We start from the raw sequence: 24,167 nt of genomic DNA, 5'->3' as shown, positions 1-24,167 counted from the left end.
CATTCTTTTCAGAAGAGGAGGTTCACAATAACACAAGATTGGTCTTCTTCCTGAAAAATGTCCTTTTTCTTCTTGCTGGCTAACTTCACAAGCCCCTAGCAACCCCAAACCCCCCCCCCCTTCTGTGGTGTCACCTTTAGCTAGTCGGCTACTAAAGGAGACACACATGAGGACATGCACACTCCTGTCTGGGACGAGGCAAGCAGATTTAGTACTATTTTAATTACACATAATACGTTGCATATTGAACCAAAACTAAATTTGTTTGCAATTTTGTCCATTTTCCTGGTTATTATAAAAAAATATATTCAGGGTATTTTTTTTTTTTTTTAATAAAACCATAGAACTAACTAAAGGCGTAGAAAATTGAAGATAACAGCTGAACGGCCACACCTCCAATAACACCTTTTATTTGTGGCAAAACAGTGTAGAAGATCCAAAATCTCTTACATCATGGTGATGAAAGGTACGGACAGGCTCTGTCTACACCTTTTATCATGATGTAAGAGATTTTGGATCTTCTACACTGTTTTGCCACAAATAAAAGGTGTTATTCAGAGTGCTGCAGTTGTTTTCTTCAATTTTCTACACCATTGCAGAGCCTGCACCTGAAGTTGTGAGTGGGGGAGGGCGGTTATTAGAGACACCAACACGCTTGGAGCAGCATCGCTACCTCAACTAACTAAAGGCCTCGTGTTCTAAAAAGAAGTGTGAAAATAACTTTGGTATGCAAAGTGGTTTGAAATATACTGTTGAATAATCGGCTGCATACTAATACTACAAAATCTTGTCCCAAAGTTTTGATTAACCCTAGACATGAAGGGGTTAAGGAAAACAGGGGCATCGCCTTCCCTCCAACAGCCTGCTGATTGGACAATAAAGGAGCAACACACTAATAAATCATCAGAGCTAGTCATTCTCCTGTCAGTACATGTGTATGCAGCAGAGCATGATTGGCTCCCTGTGCTACCCCTCCCTCTCCCAGTATGAGTGCTACTGTGCAAGGGTTGACAGACACAGGAACTTATGCTATACGTGAAACCCATTTCAATGCAAAAATCTATTAAACCTCTCTTTATCTGACCTATGTGGAGCTCAGCTTTATAGACTACAATATTAATAACCAGCAGGCACAATAAATAAATGAGCCGGTAATACTTAGGGGTGATCTTTCCTTGTTTGCTCTTTGAGGAATTTCCCAAAATGAAACTTCACGACTGGGAATAAATACTTGTCAGTCTGAACAGCTTTTAAGGCACAACCTTTGAAGTATGCCATCTTGATAAGTGTGTAATGCATATTCATTTTAGATGTCTTATCTTATTTACAATGTTAACCTAACCTTCACCATCTAGCCACAGCCTTTCCTATGTGATTCTCTTGTTACTTGAGTTTGTAGCTCTAATGAAAAAGTTTGCAGCCTATTTCAGTCAATGACCAACGTAGAACAGTTATTTTGTCACTAGGGACAGTAATCAGTTTTATGACCTTATAAATATTACATAGATTTTGACTGATCTCATCTTTATCAGAAACACATAATGCAGGAGACAGAACGCTTCCTATAAGAAAAGCTGTATTAAACATAATGCACTTGTGGGCCAGTGCCTAAGCAAACATAAAAGCATTAAGTTTGAAGCGTGCTTCTGGGCAAAGTAAAAAAAAAAAAATAAAACATTTAATTAGTTACTAGGTCAAAAAAAAAGGTCTTTAACCAGTTGGCGCCCAGCGTACGCAAATATGCAGACTCTCGGTGGCCAGGCCTTGGCGCCTAGCGGCCGCATATTTATGTGCCATTGCACCAACAGTGCTGTGGCGAGAGTGTTTGCCTTGCGCGCTCCTGGCACAGTGTCCGACGGCTCACGGAAAGTTGATCGGGACTTTTCCAATCATGTGGCAGTCAATCACGGCGGTCATGTGGCCAAAAGGCCCGCCTCCTGGCATAGAAAACCCCTTAAAGGGCTGGCGGCGGCCAGCACCAAGGGGTTGAAAAGTCCATCAGCAGTCAAATCAGCAGAGGTGGCCATTGTCATGGGTTTAAAGCCTAGTATACACGATGAGATTATCAGACAAATGATTGTCCGTTTCTTTTTTTTGCATGCTAGTGTTTATATTGAAAACAAAGAGGTTACTAAAGTATGGAAATTCTCGTACAACAGAATACAAATTCGGAAGTAATGTACAGTGAGGGGAAAAAAGTATTTGATCCCCTACTGATTTTGTACGTTTGCCCCTTTACAAAGAAATGATCAGTCTATAATTTAAATGGTAGGTTTATTTTAAACATAGAGGTAGAAACCTTATGTTTTGGGGGTGTTTTCCTGCTAAGGGGACAGGACAACTTCACCCCATCAAAGGAACGTCAAATCTTGGGTGAGAACCTCCTTCCCTCAACCAGGGTGCTGAAAATGTGTCGTGGATGGGTATTCCAGCATGACTATGACCCAAAACACATGGCCAAAGCAACAAAGGAGTGGCTCAAGAAAAAGCACATTAAGGTCCTGGAGTGGCCTAGCCAGTCTCCAGACCTTAATCCCATAGAAAATATGTAGCGGGAGCTGAAGGTTACCAAACAACAGCCTCGAAACCTTAATGACTTGGAGAGGATCTGCAAAGAGAAGTGGGACAAAATCCCTCCTGAGATGTCTGCAAACCTGGTGGTCAACTACAAGAAACGTCTGACCTCTGATTGCCAACAAGGGTTTTGCCACCTAGTACTAAGTCATGTTTTGTGAAGGGGTCAAATACTTATTTCACTCATTAAAATGCAAATCAATTTATAACTTTTTTCAAATGTGTTTTTCTGGATTTTTTTGTTGTTATTCTATCTCTCACTGTTAAAATGAACCTACCATTAAAATTATAAACTGATCATTTCTTTGTCAGTGGGCAAATGTACAAATTCAGCAGGGGATCAAATACTTCTTTCCCCTCACTGTATTTTCAGACGAAAACTGTACTGATTGATACGAAAATCGTACGATCTAGTATCGTGAAAGAAAAATTTTCGCGTTTGTCCCTTTGGATAATTTTGGATGAAAGCTGTGTACTAATGATCAGATTATCATACAATTGCTTCGAAAGCGGTATTTTTTGTACGATTTTCTGATCCTGTGTACGAGGCTTAAGGATAGGTTGAGGTCATCTGGTTTACTGAACATCAAGTTTCTTTATGTCACAAAAAACTCTGATGTTAGAAACAGTACAATGGCCCTACACATTCACCCTGATCACATGGTATCATTGTACGGTTTCTAACATCAGTTTATCACCCCGAAAATGAGGAATTGGCAATCTGAAGCCACAAAACACTTTCTTTTTCTGAAATAAGAAACCTAATGTTCATCAAACCAGATGACTCAGACCTATTCTTAGACATAACAACGGGCGCCATTGCCAATCAGACTACCGTGTGTTTTTTTTTTTTTTTTAGACCTCTTAACTTACAGATTTCACACCTGCACCAGACTTAGAGATTCCAGGATTGGGACCCCTGTGGAATGGAAAATGACCAGCTGAATCCTGTGTGGAGACAAGATTTCCTTCACCTGCATACTCAGAAAGTTGCGCGTTTCCACTCCATAGCGTGACCAGTCTCAACAGATGCTACTAAGTTACTTTTGAGTTTTCTTTTTACCTTTTGACTCAATTACCATCATTTCTGAGTCAACCAACTACACTATAGGGGTTTTCCTGCCTCACCCTTTTCTTTTCTGGTGGAACACCTAATCTGCAACAGAGACCGCTGGCCCATACTTTGGGACCAAACCCCCTGGACCTTGAGCCCAGGTTCACACTAGTGCGATCTTAGACATTGCATGTGATTCGCACCCGCACTGCACGTGCCGATCACATGCGATGTCTGTGAGATGCGAGTTCAGCCATAAAAAAAGTGCAGGGGCTTTTTTCCCGGAACTGAAATTGGATTGCATGGGTGTTCTCACCTATGCGATCCGATTCCTGTGCAAGTTCACAGTTCTCACTGCGATCTGTGAACTGATCTGGGGGTGTGATTAACAATGTATTGACACCCACAACGGTTCACAGAAGGCAATGTGAACCTGCCTGTGGGAGAGATGCGATGCGGGAACCAACGATGTAATCGCGCTGGTTCCCGCATGCACAGATGCGCCACTTTACAAGCAGACTAAGGGACCCCCACACACACACACACACACACACACAATATTTAAAGAAATATTTCATTTTTATTGTTTCACTTTAAGCATTATTAAAATCACTGCCCCTGAAAAAACGGTAGTTTACAAACTTTTTTTTGCATTGATACATGTCCCATAGGGCAGGACCCAGGTCCTGATACACTTTTTATGGCAATAACTGGCATATAAGCCTTTAAAATTAGCACTTTTGATTTTTCATCTTCGTGTCCCAAAGACTTTAACCACTTAAGGACCGGAAGATTTTTTCCCCCTTAATGACCAGGCCATTTTTTGCGATATGGCACTGCGTATCTTTAACTGACAATTGCGCGGTCGTGCGACGCTGTACCCAAACAAATTTGATGTCTTTTTTTCCCACAAATAGAGCTTCCTTTTGGTGGTATTTTATCACCTTCACGGTTTTATTTTTTGTGCTATAAAAAATAAAACAGCGTCAATTTTGAAGAAAAAAAATCTATGTTTTTTAACGTTTTGTTATAATAAATATCCCAAAAAAAAAATGTAAAAGAACAAAATTTCTTCATCAGTTTAGGCCAATATGTGGTCTCCTACACATTTTTGGTAAAAAAAAAAAAAAAAATTGCAATAAGCTATATTGATTGGTTTGTGCAAAAGTTATCGCGTCTACAAAATAGGGAAAGATTTATGGCATTTTTATTATTTATTTTTTACCAGTAATGGCGGTGATCAGTGATTTTTAGCGGGGCTGCGACATTGCGACGGACAGATCGGACACCTAACTGAAATTTTTGACACTTTTTTGGGAACCAGTGACACTATTTCAGTGATCAGTGCTAAAAATATGCACTGTTATTGTACTAATGACACTGGCAGGGAGGGGGTTAACATCAGGGGCTATCAAGGGTTTAAGTGTGTTTACTAACTGTATGGAGGACTGTGTGACTGGGACAACACACAGATCAGTCTTCCTGCATAGCAGAAAGACAGGATCTGTGTGATCTCCCCTGTCAGAACGGAGATTTGCCTTGTTTACACAGGCAGATCCACGTTCTGTCACTGCAAGGAATGATCGCGTGTGGCCGGCGGCCATCGAGTCCGCCCCACCCGCTGATTGGCTTCCCCCAACTGGCCAATGGGCGCGCGCCCACAAATCGATGTGTACGAGCCGACGTACAATGACGGAGATTCGCAGGAAGCAGCCACATTGTCTCAGTACAACTGCGGCGGCTGGTCCTTAAGTAGTTAATAGGGTTCGCATATTCGCTCAAACTTTTTGCCTGTTTGCATGTTCTGGGGGGTGTTTGGCCCATCCCTACTGACAACTAGGGATGAGCCGAACACCCCCCGGTTCGGTTCGCACCAGAACCTGCGAACGGACCGAAAGTTCGCACGAACGTTAGAACCCCATTGACGTCTATGGGACTCGAACGTTCGAAATCAAAAGTGCTCATTTTAAAGGCTAATTTGCATGGTATTGTCCTAAAAAGGGTTTGGGGACGGCCGTTTTTTCGGGAGCAGTGATTTTAATGATGCTTAAAGTAAAAAAAAAAAAAGTGAAATATTCCTTTAAATATCGTACCTGAGGGGTGTCTATAGTATGCCTGTAAAGTGACGCGTGTTTCCCGTGTTTAGAACAGTCCCTGCACCAAATGTCATTTTTAAAGGAAAAAATCTCATTTAAAACTGCTTGCGGGTTTAATGTAATGTCGGGTCCTGGCAATATGGATGAAAATCAGTGAGACAAACGGCATGGGTACCCCCCAGTCCATTACCAGGCCCTTTGGGTCTTGTATGGATATTAAGGGGGACCCCGCACCCAAATTAAAATAAGGAAAGGTGTGGGGCCACCAGGCCCTATATACTCTGAACAGCAGTATACAGGCTGTAGGTTTGTTGTTAAGTAGAATCTCTTTGTAATTTTGAACGGGTACATTTTTAACGTGTTTAGCTCCAGCCAAAAAATCTTTTTTAAGCTTTTTGGAAAACATAGGGAAGGGTTATCACCCCTGTGACATTTGTTTTGCTGTCTTTCCTCCTCTTCAGAAGATTTCACCTCACTTTTTGTCCCAATGGATTGGAAAGCATCAGTGGAAAGGAGAAATGTTTTTCCCATATTAACTCTTACAGGAGAGAATTTCCCTTCCTAGGGGTAGATTTCACTTCCTGTTGTCTCCTTCCGTTTGCAAGTAGGAGTCGTTTGTAAGTTAGTTGTTTGAAAGTAGGGTCCTGCCCTATATACTCAGCAGAAATTTGGGCCTTAGGTGTTGCTGTGGCCACAACACTGTAAGCCCTCACAGGGCTCTGCTGTGAAATATTAGATCAAGAATTGTAATTACATGCCCCTGTTGAACAGGAGCTGAAAAATTAGGCCTTAGGCACTGGTGCTGGTGCCACAACACTGCAACCCCTCACAGACACTCTAGTTGGAATGCAGGAACGAGCCCTGCTGCAAAGTATTGCATCAGAAATCGTAATTACACGCCCCTGTTAAACAGGGGCTGAAAAATTGTGCCTTAGGCACTGGTGGTGGCACCCAGAACCAAAAATGTTCTTACAAGCTATCAGCGTGATGATTGAGGAGGAAGAGGATAATTACTCAGGGATAGTCACTCAGCATCAGCATAGGCAGTCTTTGAAGGGATCTGAGATTTCAAAAAAAATTATTCAGTTACATCAGCATCAGGTGCTTGGTAGCTGGTGGTGATCCAAGACTCATTCATTTTTATGAAGGTCAGTCGATCGACTGAGTCAGTGGACAGACACACCCTGTGATCGGTTACCACGCCTCCAGCAGCACTGAATGTGCGTTCCGAAAGAACGCTGGATGCAGGACAGGCCAGTAGCTCAATTGCATACTGTGCAAGCTCTGGCCAGTGATCCATCCTCAAGACCCAGTAACCCAGAGGATTTTCGGTGGGAAAGGTGTCCAAGTCTGATCTTGCCCCTAGGTATTCCTGCACCATGTAAAACAGACGCTGGCGATGGTTGCTGGAACCGATCATACCTTGGGGCTGCGGACCAAAAAATTGTCTGAACGCATCGGTCAGACGGCCACCTTCTCCACCGCTCCTTCTTTGACTGACCGAAGCCTCAGCAACACGTTGTCCAGAAACAGGAGTTTGTAACCTCCCAGTCTCTGGGAACGCGTTGCACAGACCTTTCTGCAAGGCCTCCCGAAGATGTTTCATCCTCTGCTCCCTCTGCGATGGCAAGATAAGGTCCGCAACCTTACCCTTGTAACGTGGATCAAGGAGGGTTGCCAGCCAGTATTGGTCCTTCTCCTTGATACCACGAATACGAGGATCCTTACGCAGGCTTTGCAGGATCAGGGAGGCCATGCAGCGTAGGTTTGCTGAGGCATTCGGTCCGGAGTCCTCTGGGTCACTAAGGACGACATGGTCCGCAGCCACCTCCTCCCAGCCACGTACAAGTCCATGTGTTTCTTGGGACTGATCCCTTAAAGACTGCTGCTGATGCTGAGTGCCAGGCTCCACCTCCATACTGACACAATCTTCCTCCTCCTCCTCCTCCTCTTCCTCCTCGTCCTCTTCCTGTGTGATCGGCGGGCACGCAGGAACACTGTCTGGATAAAGGGGGCCTTGAGAGCTAAGGAAGTCCTCCTCTTCCTGCCTCTGTTCTGCCTCAAGTGCCCTGTCCATTATTCCACGCAGCGTGTGCTCCAACAGGTGGACAAGGGGGACAGTGTCACTGATGCATGCACTGTCACTGCTCACCATCCTCGTGGCCTCCTCAAATGGTGACAGGACAGTGCATGCATCCCTGATCATGGCCCACTGGCGTGGGGAAAAAAAAACAAGCTCCCCTGACCCTGTCCTGGTGCCATAGTCGCACAGGTACTCATTGATGGCCCTCTGCTGCGTGTGCAGCCGCTGCAGCATGGCCAACGTTGAGTTCCACCTGGTGGGCATGTCACAGATTAGGCGGTTCTTGGGCAGGTTAAACTCCTTTTGGAGGTCCGTCAGCCGAGCACTGGCATTATATGACCGGCGGAAATGCACACAGACTTTCCTGGCCTGCCTCAGGACATCCTGTAAGCCCGGGTACCTGCCCAAGAACCGCTGCACCACCAAGTTAAGGACGTGAGCCAAACAGGGCACATGGGTCATTTGTCCCTGTCGGAGGGCAGAGAGGAGGTTGGTGCCATTGTCGCAAACCACCATTCCTGCCTTAAGTTGGCGTGGCGTCAACCACCTCTGAACCTGCCCCTGCAGAGCTGACAGAACCTCTGCCCCAGTGTGGCTCCTGTCCCCCAAGCACACCAGCTCAAGCACCGCATGGCATCTTTTGGCCTGCGTACTTGCGTAGCCCCTTGAACGACTACGGAGCACCGCTGGTTCCGAGGAAGAGGCCATGGAGGAAGAAGAAGAGGAGGGGGTGGAGGAGAGAGGTGTGTCACAATCATTAGCATTTTGGAGGCGTGGTGGCGGAACAACCTCCAACACTACTGCACCTTGTCCTGCATCCTTCCCAGCTGCCAGCAGAGTCACCCAATGCGCCGTGAAACTTAGGCAACGTCCCTGTCCATGCCTGCTGGACCATGAGTCAGCGGTAATATGCACCTTACCGCTGACCGCCCTGTCCAGCGAGGCATGGACATTGCCTTCCACATGCTGGTAGAGAGCCGGAATTGCCTTCCGTGAGAAAAAGTGGCGTTTGGGTACCTGCCACTGAGGAACCGCACATTCCACAAACTCACGGAAGGGGGCAGAGTCTACCAACTGAAAAGGCAGCAGTTGAAGTGCTAGCAATTTTGCCAAGCTAGCATTCAACCGTTGGGCATGTGGATGGCTGGGAGCAAACTTCTTTCGGCGGTGCAGCAGCTGGGGCAGGGAAATTTGCCTGGTACAATCTGACGTCGGTGTACCAAAATCAGATTGCCCACAAGTACGTGGCTGTGACACACCTAATTCTACACCTTCATTCCTCTCAGTGCAGGTCTCAGAGAGGACTGAAGGTCTAGTGGGGTTGGAAATCTCAGCTGATGAGGAGCAAGCAGAGGTCCTCTTTGTTCTTTGGTGTGGGTCTTTTAGATACGCTTGCCAACGAACTGCATGGCAGGTCAACATATGTCTGGTCAAGCATGTGGTACCCAAGCGGGAGATGTTTTGGCCACACGAGATACGCTTGAGACATATGTTGCAAATAGCAGCGGTACGATCTGATGCACTCGTCTCAAAAAAGGCCCACACCAAAGAACTTTTTGAATAACGCGCAGAGACTGCAGCGCCCTGCACATGTGGAGCTTTGGGGTGTGATGCAGTCAATGTGCTGCCCTTAGGCTGGCCCCTGGAGGGCATCCTGCCTCGTTGGTGATGTGCCGCCGCCTCCTCCTCCTCCTCCTCCTCCTCCTCCTCTCTCCTATCAGGCACCCACGTTGAGTCAGTGACCTCATCATCCCCTCCCTCCTCATCACTGGAGCAAACCTGGCAGTATGCTGCAGCAGGGGGAGCATGACTGCCAGATTGCTGTCCTTCTTGGGCACCCCCTCTGTCCGTGCTCGTGTTACTGCCTTCATCGAGCTCAGTATCATCATCAGAGCCTTCCAAACGCTGGGCATCCTCCTGGAGCATGTACCCAACACTGTGGTCAAACAGTTCGAGGGACTCCTCAGGAGGACATGGTGGGGCTAGGGAAGGAGTCACTGATGACATTGAGCCAAGGGAAGAGGCTGCTGCTTTGCCAGACAAAGTACCCTGGGCATGGGTGAGAGAGGATGAGGAGGATGAGGACGGCTTGGTCATCCACTCGACCAAGTCTTCCGCATGTTGCGGCTCAACATGGCCAGCTGCCGAAAAAAAGGCCAAGCGTGTCCCATGGCCACGTGCTGATGAGGATGCACCGTCTCCACGACCAGCACTAGACACAGAGCCTGCTTGCCCTCTCTTATTGGCTTGTGACTGTCTGCCTCTCCTTCTTGGCCTTCCAGACATACTAATGGCCTGTAGCTGCACTAAGCTGGGATATATATATGTACTGATACTGCAGCTAGCAAAATCAACTGCCTGTAGTATGAGAACACCACCAACCTTCTACAGGTAGCTTTAGCTGAACACTGTGAGGTGGACGCACCCCACTAACTTGTAGGTTTAGCTGAACACTGTGAGCAGGGCGCACCCCACTAACTTGTAGGTTTAGCAGAACACTGTGAGCAGGACGCACTGCACTAACTGTAAATAGTCTAGCTGCCTGACTGTGGTACTAATAGGATCAAAAGAACACCAGCAATTTTCTTTAAAATACTGTAACAAGACAAGCCTGCCTGTCAGTAAGAAGATAACAGGAACGGATCTAGCTGAACACTGTGAGCAGGACGCACCCCACTAGCTTGTAGGTTTAGCTGAACACTGTGAGGTGGACGCACCCCACTAACTTGTAGGTTTAGCTGAACACTGTGAGCAGGACGCACCCCACTAACTTGTAGGTTTAGCAGAACACTGTGAGCAGGACGAACTGCACTAACTGTAAATAGTCTAGCTGCCTGACTGTGGTACTAATAGGATCAAAAGAACACCAGCAATTTTCTTCAGGTAGCTGTATTTACTGTAACAAGACAAGCCTGCCTGTCAGTAAGAAGATAACAAGAACAGATCTAGCTGAACACTGTGAGCAGGACGCACCCCACTAGCTTGTAGGTTTAGCTGAACACTGTGAGGTGGACGCACCCCACTAACTTGTAGGTTTAGCTGAACACTGTGAGTAGGACGCACCCCACTAACTTGTAGGTTTAGCAGAACACTGTGAGCAGGACGCACTGCACTAACTGTAAATAGTCTAGCTGCCTGACTGTGGTACTAATAGGATCAAAAGAACACCAGCAATTTTCTTCAGGTAGCTGTATTTACTGTAACAAGACAAGCCTGCCTGTCAGTAAGAAGATAACAGAAACGGATCTAGCTGAACACTGTGAGCAGGACGCACCCCACTAGCTTGTAGGTTTAGCTGAACACTGTGAGGTGGACACACCCCACTAACTTGTAGGTTTAGCTGAACACTGTGAGCAGGACGCACCCCACTAACTTGTAGGTTTAGCAGAACACTGTGAGCAGGACGCACTGCACTAACTGTAAATAGTCTAGCTGCCTGACTGTGGTACTAATAGGATCAAAAGAACACCAGCAATTTTCTTCAGGTAGCTGTATTTACTGTAACAAGACAAGCCTGCCTGTCAGTAAGAAGATAACAGAAACGGATCTAGCTGAACACTGTGAGCAGGACGCACCCCACTAGCTTGTAGGTTTAGCTGAACACTGTGAGGTGGACGCACCCCACTAACTTGTAGGTTTAGCTGAACACTGTGAGCAGGACGCACCCCACTAACTTGTAGGTTTAGCAGAACACTGTGAGCAGGACGCACTGCACTAACTGTAAATAGTCTAGCTGCCTGACTGTGGTACTAATAGGATCAAAAGAACACCAGCAATTTTCTTCAGGTAGCTGTATTTACTGTAACAAGACAAGCCTGCCTGTTAGTAAGAAGATAACAGAAACGGATCTAGCTGAACACTGTGAGCAGGACGCACCCCACTAGCTTGTAGGTTTAGCTGAACACTGTGAGGTGGACGCACCCCACTAACTTGTAGGTTTAGCTGAACACTGTGAGCAGGACGCACCCCACTTACTTGTAGGTTTAGCAGAACACTGTGGGCAGGACGCACTGCACTAACTGTAAATAGTCTAGCTGCCTGACTGTGGTACTAATAGGATCAAAAGAACACCAGTAATTTTCTTTAAAATACTGTAACAAGACAAGCCTGCCTGTCAGTAAGAAGATAACAGGAACGGATCTAGCTGAACACTGTGAGCAGGACGCACTGCACTAAATGTAAATAGTCTAGAAGATAACAGGAACGGATCTAGCTAAACTGAATACAGTGTATATATATATATATATATATATATATATATATATATATATGCAACACCTGGGATGCATATATAATACACTTTAAGTGCAGCTAACTGACTGACTGTCCTGCCTAATCTAGCTAACTCAAATGAAATGACACTGTCTCTCTCTCTCTCTAAGCACACCGGAACACACTGCACAGGGCCGCCGTGCAGGCGGCCTTATATAGTGTGGGGCGTGTACTAAATCCCCTGAGCCATAATTGGCCAAAGCCTCCTTGGCTTTGGCCAATTATGGCTCTCTGTTAAGGCGGCGCTGTGATTGGCCAAGCATGCGGGTCATAGTGCATGCTTGGCCAACCATCAGCAAGCAATGCACTGCAATGCCGCAGTGAATCATGGGCCGTGACGCGCCACACGAATTTGGCGCGAACGGCCCATATCGTTCGCAATTCGGCGAACGATCGAACAGCCGATGTTCGAGTCGAACATGGGTTCGACTCGAACACGAAGCTCATCCCTACTGACAACACTGGTTTCAATGCAGCAGTTATCAGCTAAAACAGAAAGTTAGAAACTCAGTGGATTTCAGGTGGATCATCCCGTATTTTTCAATAGCAGCTTTTTTAAAAAGACAAAGCATTGGCTTGTATTGCACAAATATACTGTGTACAACTGCAAGTCAGAATTACATTATCTGAAGCTCAAATGATGGCAAATACAGCTCTGAGGCCAGTATGTGTATTTAAGAGTGGATGCCTTAACAAACGGAGAGGTGTTAGATATTGATGAGAACCATATCTCTACCTGATGTTGCCTCATTCACACATACGAGGGGGCTTCAAGTCAAACCCAGACTTTCAATTTTACAGGTATAAAAAGGGATGCCAGCGTGGCGGAATTGCACGCAGCAGTAAGTGGCAAGTGTGCCCTATTACTGATAGGCAAAGTGAAGAAATGTCATCAGCACACCAAGGATTCCTCAAAAGGGTCCAAAGCTTTATTTTGGTAATCACATTGTAAACATACTATAATGTTTCGGGAGCCACGCAGAGCCCCTTCATCAGGCAAGTGACTTGCCCGATGAAGGGGCCCTGTGTGGCTCTGAAACATTGCTGTATGTTTACCATGTGACCATGTGCATAGAGCTTTGGACCCTTTCCAGATGGTGTGCTGATGACATTTCTTCACTTTGATTGTCCATGGTTTAAACCCTATGGTCATTACTGCACCCAGCATTACTGTACAGCCATTTTCTTAAAATGTGTGCGTGGCGAATATTGCATTTGGACCCATTAAGAGGAGTTGCACATGCCGTGGGCCAGTCCAGAGACGGTTAATCAAGATGGCAGACTACAGTGTTACTGTGTGCATGGAACAGCATGTGGTGATGAAATTGCTTGTGAACGAAGAATTAATACCCGCGGATATCTACAGAAGACTTCAAGCACAGTACAGTGATGAGAAAGAGAGATATCACCGCTTCCAGGAAGGCCAATTAGGAACGAACATCTCCTCCATGCTGGAAGCAACAGGTGCTGGCAATGCTTGTACAATGAAGTAATTAGAAAAAGTCCTGGACAGCCGCGCTCAAAATAATATGTTGTCTTTATTGAATAAAGATCATCAAAGATACATGCCACAGCAGAAAAATGCAGGAAAACTGACGCGTTTCACACTGTAGTCAGTGCTTAATCATATGATTAAGCACTGACTACAGTGTGAAACGCGTCAGCTTTCCTGCATTTTTCTGCTGTGGCATGTATCTTTGATGATCTTTATTCAATAAAGGCAACGTATTATTTTGAGTACGGCTGTCCAGGACTTTTTCTAATTACTTCACAGTACGGTGATGAGACGCCCAGCCACAGTAAGACATATGAATGTAAACATTTCATAAATGGCTGTAAGTCTGTCAGTGACAATCCCGGCCATGGAGGTTCCCAGCCCACAGGCGGTCAGCATTTTAGCACTGAGGATGAAGCATACCTCCCAACATTTTGAGATGGGAATGAGGGACACCTACTAGCAAATGTATGTAGGCATAGGACACGCCCCCTGCCACACCCCCTTAAAGGAGAATTAACAAAAAAATGTTAATTAAATCCACAAGGGCTTTTTTTTTACCACTACTATTCCTTTATATTGGCTTTTGAAATTTACAACTGCAGCAATTTAGAAATTGGATGAAAGGTTTAGCACTCTGAAACACTTTTTGAAAGATAAAAAGTGCATTTTTTTATACAACTATATGGATCAGACCAAAATGAGGGACAAATGAGGGGGAAAGAGGGACATTGCTCCAAATCAGGGACAGTCCCTCAAAGTCAGGGACAGTTGGGAGCTATGGATGAAGTGAAGCAGGCTGTCCTAGGGTGGTTCAGGCGTACGGACACATCTTTCTATGCTGAAGCTTTCCAGGCATATGTTAAACGCTGGGATAAATGTATAAATGTAGCAGGGGAGTATGTAGAAAAATACATGCAGTTTCCACTCCTTGAAATTTGTTCTTTTATTATATAAACTCAAAAGTCCTAGATTGACTTGAACGCCACTGGTAGCATCATGGGATTGAAAAAAAATTGTAATTTCCAAGTAAAAGTGATATGCATTTGGTTTGCATGCAAGCATTTCCAAGTTATGTAGAAAGCCATTAGTCATTTAGTGTCTATATCTTGCCTACAACTCAATCCCATCAGATAAATGATACTGGATCTGGTTACCTTACCTTGACACTGATACCCCTGCTTGCCAAACACTCCCCTGTAATGAACAAAAAAATTACAGTTATCACATTTCTGTCATCAAGATCTCACAGCTGCATTAGAACAGTTATAACAATACCAGAAAATACTTTTCAGATTATTTTTTTTCCCATTATATACAGGCAAGTCTCCACTCATAAAAAAAAAAAGTTTGAGCCTGTCTTCTCTGATCCTTCACTTCTTCCACTGACCCCAATCCATATTCTGATAGTACAGAGCCTTGGGACACTCTGCACATTCTCAGTTTGGTGTGTAATGCTAGACAGTGTTTTTTTTGTTTTTGGGAGGGTGCATGTGATCAGCAAAGGGCCAATCAGCACTGTCCAGACAGAGGGTCAGGGGTCCCTGCAGCCTCATAGGACAGTCAGAGGAGAATGACATCTCCTCCTACAAGCTTTAATCAGTGCTCGGCTGGACACTGGTAGAAGTCACAAGACTGCTATATACTGCTAATGAGAAAAGGTATTTAGCAGTTTATATTTACTAAAATAATTGCACTTCCCTGTTCTGTGTACTGTGACAGACCAGATTTAGGTTTAGTAACACTTTTTCGCTATCCTCCTGGTTTATTTAATGAGGGTGATGGCTGAAGCTGGTCCCTTTATTGCATTGTGGACGATTCAGCTCTGCTTTGGGGCAACTAGATTTTAAGCTCTGTGGGTACTTGTGCTATTTTTAAAACCCTATTAGTTATTGCGGCCGATGGACGTTCTCATTTCTGCATACCAAAGAGGACGTTGTTTTGCTTCACATCCCCTGAAAGACCAAAGGTTTTTGGGGCAGGGTCTGGAGCAGACTCTAAGGTAGGCACTTCTGTATGGTGACACCAAAGTCTGCATTTACAAAGAGATGGTGTCCCTTCTATTGGAAACTGTGGTGGAAAAATATAGTGTCCCCTGCACCAAAAAAGTCTGGTGGAAAGAGGCTTTTTTCTTTTTTTTTTTAAGAGAGAAGATTAAAAATACAGGAGATGAAGCACTGGTCTAAGAATAACAATAACACCTCAACCAATAGGGAGGTAAGCAGAGCCTTAGCTTTCTATACATATAGTTCTTTCTGTTGAAAATTCCTGTTTAAACCTTGATTTAAAAAAAAAAAATGAAATGTGCATTGCATTTGATTATTGCTTCAATAAAGTTTTTTGACTGGAAAAAAAAACAAAAAAAAAAAAAAAACACTTAAAAGTAAAAGAAAAACAAAAGACACCTATACATACATGTGCACATATACACAAAAGCCAGGCTCACAAAACAACCAACAATTTTTCCACATCTCCCTGACCAGCCATTTTGTAAACAACAGAGTGGGTGTAGGACAGGGGTCAGCAACCTTTTTCCACTTAAGGGCAAGATTAAATGTATGTGGAGGACCTCATTCACCTGCTAATAAATGAAGATAATAATCTGGACCCCTTTACATTACACAGCCCCGCACTTCTGGGCCCCTTTACATTACACAGCCCCCGCACTTCTGGACCCCTTTACATTACACAGCCCCCGCACTTCTGGACCCCTTTACATTACACAGCCCCCGCACTTCTGGACCCCTTTACATTACACAGCCCGCGCACTTCTGGACCCCTTTACATTACACAGCCTCCGCACTTCTGGACTCCTTTACATTACACAGCCCTGCAGTTCTGGACCCCTTTACATTACACAGCCCCCGCAATTCTGGACCCCTTTACTTTACCACAGCCCCGTACTTCTGGGCCCCTTTACATTACCACAGCCCCGTACTTCTGAGCCCCTTTACATTACCACAGCCCCGTACTTCTGGGCCCCTTTACATTACCACAGCCCCGTACTTCTGGGCCCCTTTACATTACACAGCCCCCCATGCCATGCTTTAAAATTGCACACACTCGTAGAATAGCGACAAGCTACGGTACTTAAAAATCTCAGTAGGTGATGATTCCAGCTACATTCAGGTCATGCATGAATCTTTGCCCCTCCAACCCCCTCGTGCTGACTGGTCGCTTCAGCCTCCCGATGGGACAGGAGAGCCTGGTGAGCCACAGAAGACTGCGGGGGGGATTGGGGGACGTCTCCCCCCACTGCTTGGGAAAATACTTGAGCAGCTTCTTGGCCGCATCGGTTGTTATCCCAAGAAAGCCAGCCGAGGTTAAAATGTCCGCGGGTCGGGGCACGTGAATTTATCACATGCACTGACGGGCCGGACATTTAGCGATGGCGAGCCGTAGGTTGCCGACCCCTGCTGTAGGAGATCTGTTGACGGGAACTATTCAAAGCAAGACTTGACCCTACAGTTGTTTCTTCAAGGGAAAATATAATATATACACAGAGTTAGGCTGACCATACATTATACAATTTTCTTATTCGATTTCCTTTAGATTTACCAAAACCATGTAGTGCACGGGCCGGCCTGCTCGCACTCAAATTTAAAGTGTTTAGGTTTGACCTCATATTACATGTTTTTGGTAAATTTTAATTGAAATTTGTACAAGAAAATTGACTAGCTGGAAACTCAAACCCTTTGATATCCAAAATGTATTTTTAATTCTGGTTAGAGTAAGACAAAACTAGGTTGTCACTGTGGTTTGTGCACATGTTAGGGAGATTACTTCTACTTCCTGCTCTCTACTCATAACCAAGATGAACTTTGATGAGGTCTTTGAGGCCATTTCAAACTCTTTGGGAATATATAATATACGGTTTTGTATAAAAGCATTTACACTATTACAGCCTTGATTTCTGAAGATGAATACGATACACTTATGTAAAATAAACTGTTTAAACAGAACAATAATTTTAAAGACATAATGAACCATGGGTGCAGTGCTGGGGGAGTCATCTAGAGCCCAGGGTGAACCCCCCCCCCCAAGATGTATGAGCATTGTGTATCAGAAAAATACCCCCCCCCCCAAAAAAAAAAAAAAAAACTAGCACCATTCTGCATGCTTACCCCCTAAGCATAAATCCCCCCTTGCTGAAATCCCCTTCCCAGCACAAATCTTGCCCCTCCAACCCCCTTAGCTCAAATCCTCTCATTCCCCATATGCCCCCCGCACGAATCCACTCCCCCCTCGAAAAATATTTCCCCCCTCTTAGTACACATCCTCTACCCCTCAAATTTCCCCTGTGAGCACAAATCCCCTCACCCCACTCCAAATCCCCCTTCCAGCACAAATTCCCCCCAATCCCCCATCCTAGCACAAATCCCCCCCAAATTTCCACTCCTATCAGAAATACCCCCAATTGCCCCCCTGCTAGCAAAACCCCACCCCCAGAAAAAATTCCCCTCCTAGCACAAATCCCCTCCCCCCCCACCATATTACTTTTTCTAGCACAAACGCCCCCCCCCCCCCCCCCCAATTTCCCCTCCTAGCACAAATCTTCTTCCCCCATCCCTTCTTCCAACACAAATCCCCTCAATTTACCACTCCTAGCACACCTCACCAAATTTCCCCTCCTAGAACAATTCTTATCCCTTCCTCCCCCCCCCAAATTCCGCCTCCCCCCAACCACATTGTGGTGCCCCCATCTCACATTATACCACAGTGCCCAGGGCAGCTGTCCCTTCTGCCCACCCCTTGTATTGGCCCTGCATGGATGAGTCAAGTGGAGCTGGAAAACAGATACTGGACCAACGTCTCCTATTCCTATCCATTTTTGAATATCATTATGTACCATCATGCACTCCTGATTTATAAGCATTTTCTATACCAATTTCTGATCAATATCTTGCATGTGCCTAGGATTATGGGGAAAAATACAGTGTTGTGTTTTATATAGTTGTTTTTTCACCAGAAAGTTGATATAAAGTAATATAGATTTCAATGATGTTTATTACTGGGACAAAATTAAAATATATTGTAAGTAATTTTTTTTTCTTTGAATAGCATGGGCAGTGTTAGAACCTCAGTCCGGTGTTTTAACCAGTTCCAACCATAACAAAAACTATTGAAATAAAGGAAGTATTGAGTGCGACTGTAGGCCCTTTTCCTTCTGGTTCTTATACAAGCCCCAATATAGAAAGCACCTGTCCCCCAAGTGAAAATGCAGTTGGAAATATAGCTTTCTAAGCTATATTTTCATTTAGTGATAAGAGTACATTTATGTGAAAACAATCTTGCGAACAGGGCAGGGTTATTATATAGCAACCAAAAGCTGCAGGGTGCTCTTCATGTGATTCCACTGGGCCTTTTTCCAACATGGCAGTGTCCACCAGGGCACCTATTTCAATGTCAGGCTTTTTATGCAATTTCACATCAGCCACACAAAATATCCCAAACATATAAATCACAGGAGTATGCACATGACTCAGCACTGTTTATCTCATTATAACCATACTATTAGAGAACTGATAGCACAGCATTGGTAGGGAGAGGTTTCTGAGTACTAGCAAGCTTGTGTTGTATGTAATCTTAATGACTCAAAGAAGATGTTAGAAAAAGTAGGTCTTCTGGGCTTTGCCAGGCTTGGTAGGGTTCCAGTCTAGGATTGCTTCCTATCAGGGTTGGGCTCAGCCCTTCCTTCTCTGAGCTGGCCGCTCAGCTGTCGGCTAATTGCCAGCTCCTATCTCTCCACAGTGACTCACCTGTTGATGATATCCTGCTCGTCAGTCCTGCCTACTTATGCCGTCCTGCCCAGATGATCTCTGTCTTCGCCTTGCTCACATCTATAGAGACGCTCTCCTGTGTTCCTGTTAAAGACTTGCTTGGCTGACATTTCTTCTGGCTCCAGATCCTGCTTGCTGTTCTGCTACGCTCATCTCTGGCTCCCTGAGGTTTTGGCTTATCTGACTATCTGTTTCCGCTTCCTGAACTCTGGCTATATTTTGACTACGTTTACTCCGTTTACCTTTTTATTACTATTAAACAAGTGAGATTTAACTGTACTTCTGTCTCAGTCAGATTCATGGTTACTGACACTTCCATAGCAGTCTGCAGTGAAACTTCTCTTTCCCCTCTAGTCCACCCTAAAAAGGTTCTCCCATTTCTGCATACAGCAAAAACGCTCACTGCTAAGGCTGGTGTACAATGGGACCCATTCAGACCTTCGGTGTTAAAGTTCAGGGCAAACCCCCTCCCCAATGTAAGCATGCTGAAAAACTAGCTGCTGCTGATGCTGCTCCAGACACAGGGACCACATTGAAATCAAGCCATAATTCTGCATGTAAGGCATTTACCACTATTACAGCCTTGAATTGCCTGGGCTTGGACATGGAAGCAAACCTAGACTGGACCCCGCCAATCCTTGCAAAGCTGAGAAGACCTACTTTTTGTAACCTAATGTAATATAAAAAAATGAATAGGAATAGGAGACGTCGGTCCAGTATTTGTTATACAATTCCACTTGACTCATCCATAGTTCATTATGTCCTTAATATGATTATTATGTTTAAACGGTTTATTTTAACTAAGTGTGTCGTATTCATCTTCAGAAGTCATGTAATAGTGTAGATGCCTTTATATAAAACCAAAATATATTGCCAAAGAGTTTGAAATGACTTCAAGGTAGAAGAAAGTAGAGGTAATCTCCCTAACAGGAGCACAAACCACACTGACAACCTAGTTTGGCCTACTCTATCCAAAACTAAAAATAACATTTGGATATTGAAGGGTTTGAGTTTCCAGCTAGGCAATTTTTTTCCCTTTCCTTACAGTACATGCAGAATTACACATGGATATCAATGTGGTCCCTGTGTCTGGAGCTGCATCAGGGTTGTTTGTTCGTTTTGCAACATGCTTACATTGGGGAATAGGTTTGCCCTGAGCATGGACACTGGAGGCCTGAATAGGTTCTATTGGACACCAGCCTTAGCATAGAGTTTGTTTGCTGTGCACTGATATGGGAGAACCTTTGAGGATGGACCCATGCTAGAGGGTAAAGGGAAGTCCGACTGCAGACTGCCATGGAAGCAAGCCTAGACTGGAACCCCAGCCAAGCTTTGCAGTTTGTCAGTGTCAATGCTCAGGGCAAACCCCCTCCCCAATGTAAACATGCCGCAAAACTGACAACCCTGATGCTGCTCCAGACACAGGGACCACGTTGATATTAATGAGTAATTCTGCACCCACATGCTGGGCAGCACACATATTAGAATGAATAAAGAATAAATGTAAATTACAGGCTTCTCCTTTATCTAAACCATGTTTGTCCCAGCATATACTGACTATACCATAAAGGCAACCTTATAGGTGAGCCTCACCAGATGAAATCTTTGCAGTGGGAGCAGTATGTTGGCTGTCGCAGATAGGTTGCCATAAACTTGTGTCCGTTGACCTGGTGCACCCTCCGCCTCATGGCTCTCTGGCGTTTTCTCGTAAAGTGTCTCAGCAGCCGCCCATCTCGCATTGTTCCTAAAATAGGAGTCACATTTAAAAATTACAGGTGACACAATTCATTGTACTTGTCACATTATACTTGTCTACAGGCACCTATTTTACATTTATAGGACTAATGCTATATTAAATATATTTTTTCAAGTACAGCTAAACCAATCACTAAATCTCATAAGTTCTAATGTGTCTAAGCTGAAATCTGGGATCTGCACATAAAATACCCCTGCTGTGCTCCCACCCCTTTCCCCAAATCCAACTTCCCCATCCTGCAAAGGGTTAAAGTGGAACTAAAGTCGAAACTATTTTTTTTTCCATTTTGGATAGCGTGAGGGAGAAATTGCAAAAAACTTTTTTTTTTCAATTTCTGTCCCATTGGGGTGATTTTCCTTCACTTCTTGCTCTCTGGCCAAAACAGGAAATGGGAGAAAATCCCTGCAAAGCAAGGGAATCTATGATTGTTACCAGTACTAGTGTCCCCACTAGATACTTTCCCCTCCGTTCCTGTTCTAGTGACAACCCAAAATTTGGGTTTTCTTTTCGCTCTCTGTGATAACACTAAATAAACAAACAAATAGACAGCACTAAGAGCCTGACACGTGTTTTAATATTTATACCTTATATTCAATATTTATATCTAATACAAGCATACTTTTATTACTACTCTCAGTCACTTCTTATTCTTTCATCACAGCTTGCAGTGTAGTGCATGACAATTTGGGTTGAAGACCACTCACATATCTGTCTTATGCTGCCCATAGACACTTCAATAAATTATTTCTTTCCCAATTGATCTCTTCTGTTAGAAATAATCAATGTATAGTCACCAACCCATTTGGTATGCCACACTCAGGGAAGTAGATTTTGATCAATAGCTAAAAGATGACCATAATGTACAACCATGTAATCATGGTTACATTTGCCAATTCCCTCTAGAGTTCTCTAGAATTGTTCCTCGTATCTCTTATTACAAGGATGTGTGTATTTTTATTATGCTCCTCGGCTCCTTCTAGGGACTATAAAAGAAAAAAAAGAAAATCATTTGTTCATAATTGAAAATAGCCTAAAGAACATTGGTCTTTGCCCAATTTGAACAGACAAATGGCTGAGAAATTTTTTTTATTTATAAATAGACCAATTTTAGCTATTTTGTAATCGTGATTACAAGTTTATATTTCTTTATATACTGTATAAACAAATTGATTTTAATTCACTGTTACCAATTATGCCGCGTACACACGAGCGGACTTCCACAGCTCAGGTGGGAGAATCTGCCTACAGGACCACTATTAGTCCTGCATTCCACAAATATGGCCTTTATGGAAGAGTGACAAGAATAAAGCCATTATTGAAAGAAAGCCATAAGAAGTCCCGTTTGCAGTTTGCAAGAAGCCATGTGGTGGACACAGCAAACATGTAGAATAAGGTGCTCTGGTCAGATGAGACCAAAATTTAACTTTTTCGCCTAAAAACAAAACAAAACACTGTGTGTGTCTGAAAACCAACACTGCACATCACACTGAACACAACATCCCCACCGTGAAACATGGTGGTGGCAGCATCATGTTGTGGGGATGCTTTTCTTCAGCAGGGACAGGGAAGCTGGTCAGAGTTGATGGGAAGATGGATGGAGCCAAATACAGGGCAATCTTAGAAGAAAACCTGTTAGAATCTGCAAAAGACTTGAGACTGGGGCAGAGGTTCATCTTAGAATGTCCCAAAAGTCCAGACCTAAATCCAACTGAGAATCTGTGGCAAGACTTGAAAATTGCTGTTCACAGATGCTCTCCATCTGATCTGACAGAGCTTGAGTTGTTTTGTAAAGAAGAATGGGCAAATATGTCACTCTCTAGATGTGCAAAGCTGGTAGAGACATCCCCAAAAGACTTTCAGCTGTAATTGCAGTGAAAGGCGGTTCTACAAAGTATTGACTGAGGGGGGCTGAATACAAATGCACGCCACACTTTTCACGTTTATTTGTAAAAAAAAAATGAAAATCATTTATCATTTTCCTTCCGCTTCACAATTATGTGCCACTGTGTTGGTCCATCACATAAAATAAATGTACGTTTTTGGTTGTAACATCACAAAATGTGGAAAATTTCAAGGGGTATGGATACTTTTTCAAGGAAGTGCATGCCTTGTTTTATTACTGCCCTATAATTTTATTACATCCGTCATGATGTACTAACTTTCCTATTTGCCTCCCCTCATTGAATTGCTCAATTTTTTCATTATTACTTATCTTATCTTGGACAATTTTTTGTGTTTCATTTTGGTATCAGTCATGTTCATTGTTCGTCTGTATTTGTAGTGGCTCAATTGGCTGGGCAACACCGCCGGCTGTTTCGGATTTCCTCTTGTCCGGGAGTTGTGATGCGCCTGTCGGTCCCTCCCCTCTTGGGGGGGGGGGGCAGATCCGCCACCACTGCGCGTCAGCGTCACGCACTCCCCATCGGACGTGCGCGCCCTTTGGACGCTGACACGCTCAATCGGATGGTGTCCATCTCGCACACTACAGGGATGGGACGTTGTCGTTGATTGGCCAGGCGCTCCGTGCCCATTCGGCGGAGCCGTTCGCCCCTCCAATGTGTGTGCGGTGTGACGTTGGTGGGCGGTCTGCGTGGTGGCGCCTATATAGGCGTAGCCTCGGCTGTGCTGGCTCTCGAGGCTCCCATTCCATCGGATGCCACGCTTGTTTGGGGACTGTTACTGTTTCTTTTTTTCACATTGGTTCACCTCTCACATCATGTACTATTTACGTCCGCATGGTTCACTTGTCTTCTCTCTCTTCATTCCACTTTCACTGTGGCACTTGGTCTTCTCTCCCCAGCACTTGCTTTCAGGTATTTCAGTCCAAATTCCTTTTTATTTTCAACATGACTCGACTCTATTTTTTTCCTTCTTCTCTGTCACCCTCACCTATCACTTGTTCACTTCTCTGGTATCGTCACACTCTGAGTTTTCTATTTTCACTCCCCACTTCAGGCCTCGTGGGTTCATGCCAGGCCTGGATTGCGCCTTGTGGGTTGCCCCCGCCGATCCACCCACCTCAGCTCCCGGGGGCTGGTGCTTCCGAGTGGCCGGCGG

General features: G+C 44.6%; 1 protein-coding gene across 1 annotated transcript in view; it reads right to left on the bottom strand.

Annotated features, from left to right (window-relative positions):
- PRKCH (protein kinase C eta) overlaps positions 1–24,167 on the bottom strand; it is a 168,640-nt gene that overhangs the window by 135,871 nt on the left and 8,602 nt on the right. The window contains exons 2-3 of the mRNA XM_073609127.1: positions 20,948–21,098; positions 14,737–14,771 (exon numbers count right to left, since the gene is read on the bottom strand). Coding sequence (XP_073465228.1) covers positions 14,737–14,771; positions 20,948–21,093 — 181 coding nt within the window. The 5' untranslated portion in view covers positions 21,094–21,098. The remainder of the gene's footprint in view (positions 1–14,736; positions 14,772–20,947; positions 21,099–24,167) is intronic.

This window comes from Aquarana catesbeiana, linkage group LG13 (genome assembly GCF_042186555.1).
Source record: "Aquarana catesbeiana isolate 2022-GZ linkage group LG13, ASM4218655v1, whole genome shotgun sequence".
Classification (NCBI taxonomy): domain Eukaryota; kingdom Metazoa; phylum Chordata; class Amphibia; order Anura; family Ranidae; genus Aquarana; species Aquarana catesbeiana.
Note: the sequence above shows the minus strand (reverse complement) of the source record. Positions and strands in the feature narration are given on the sequence as shown.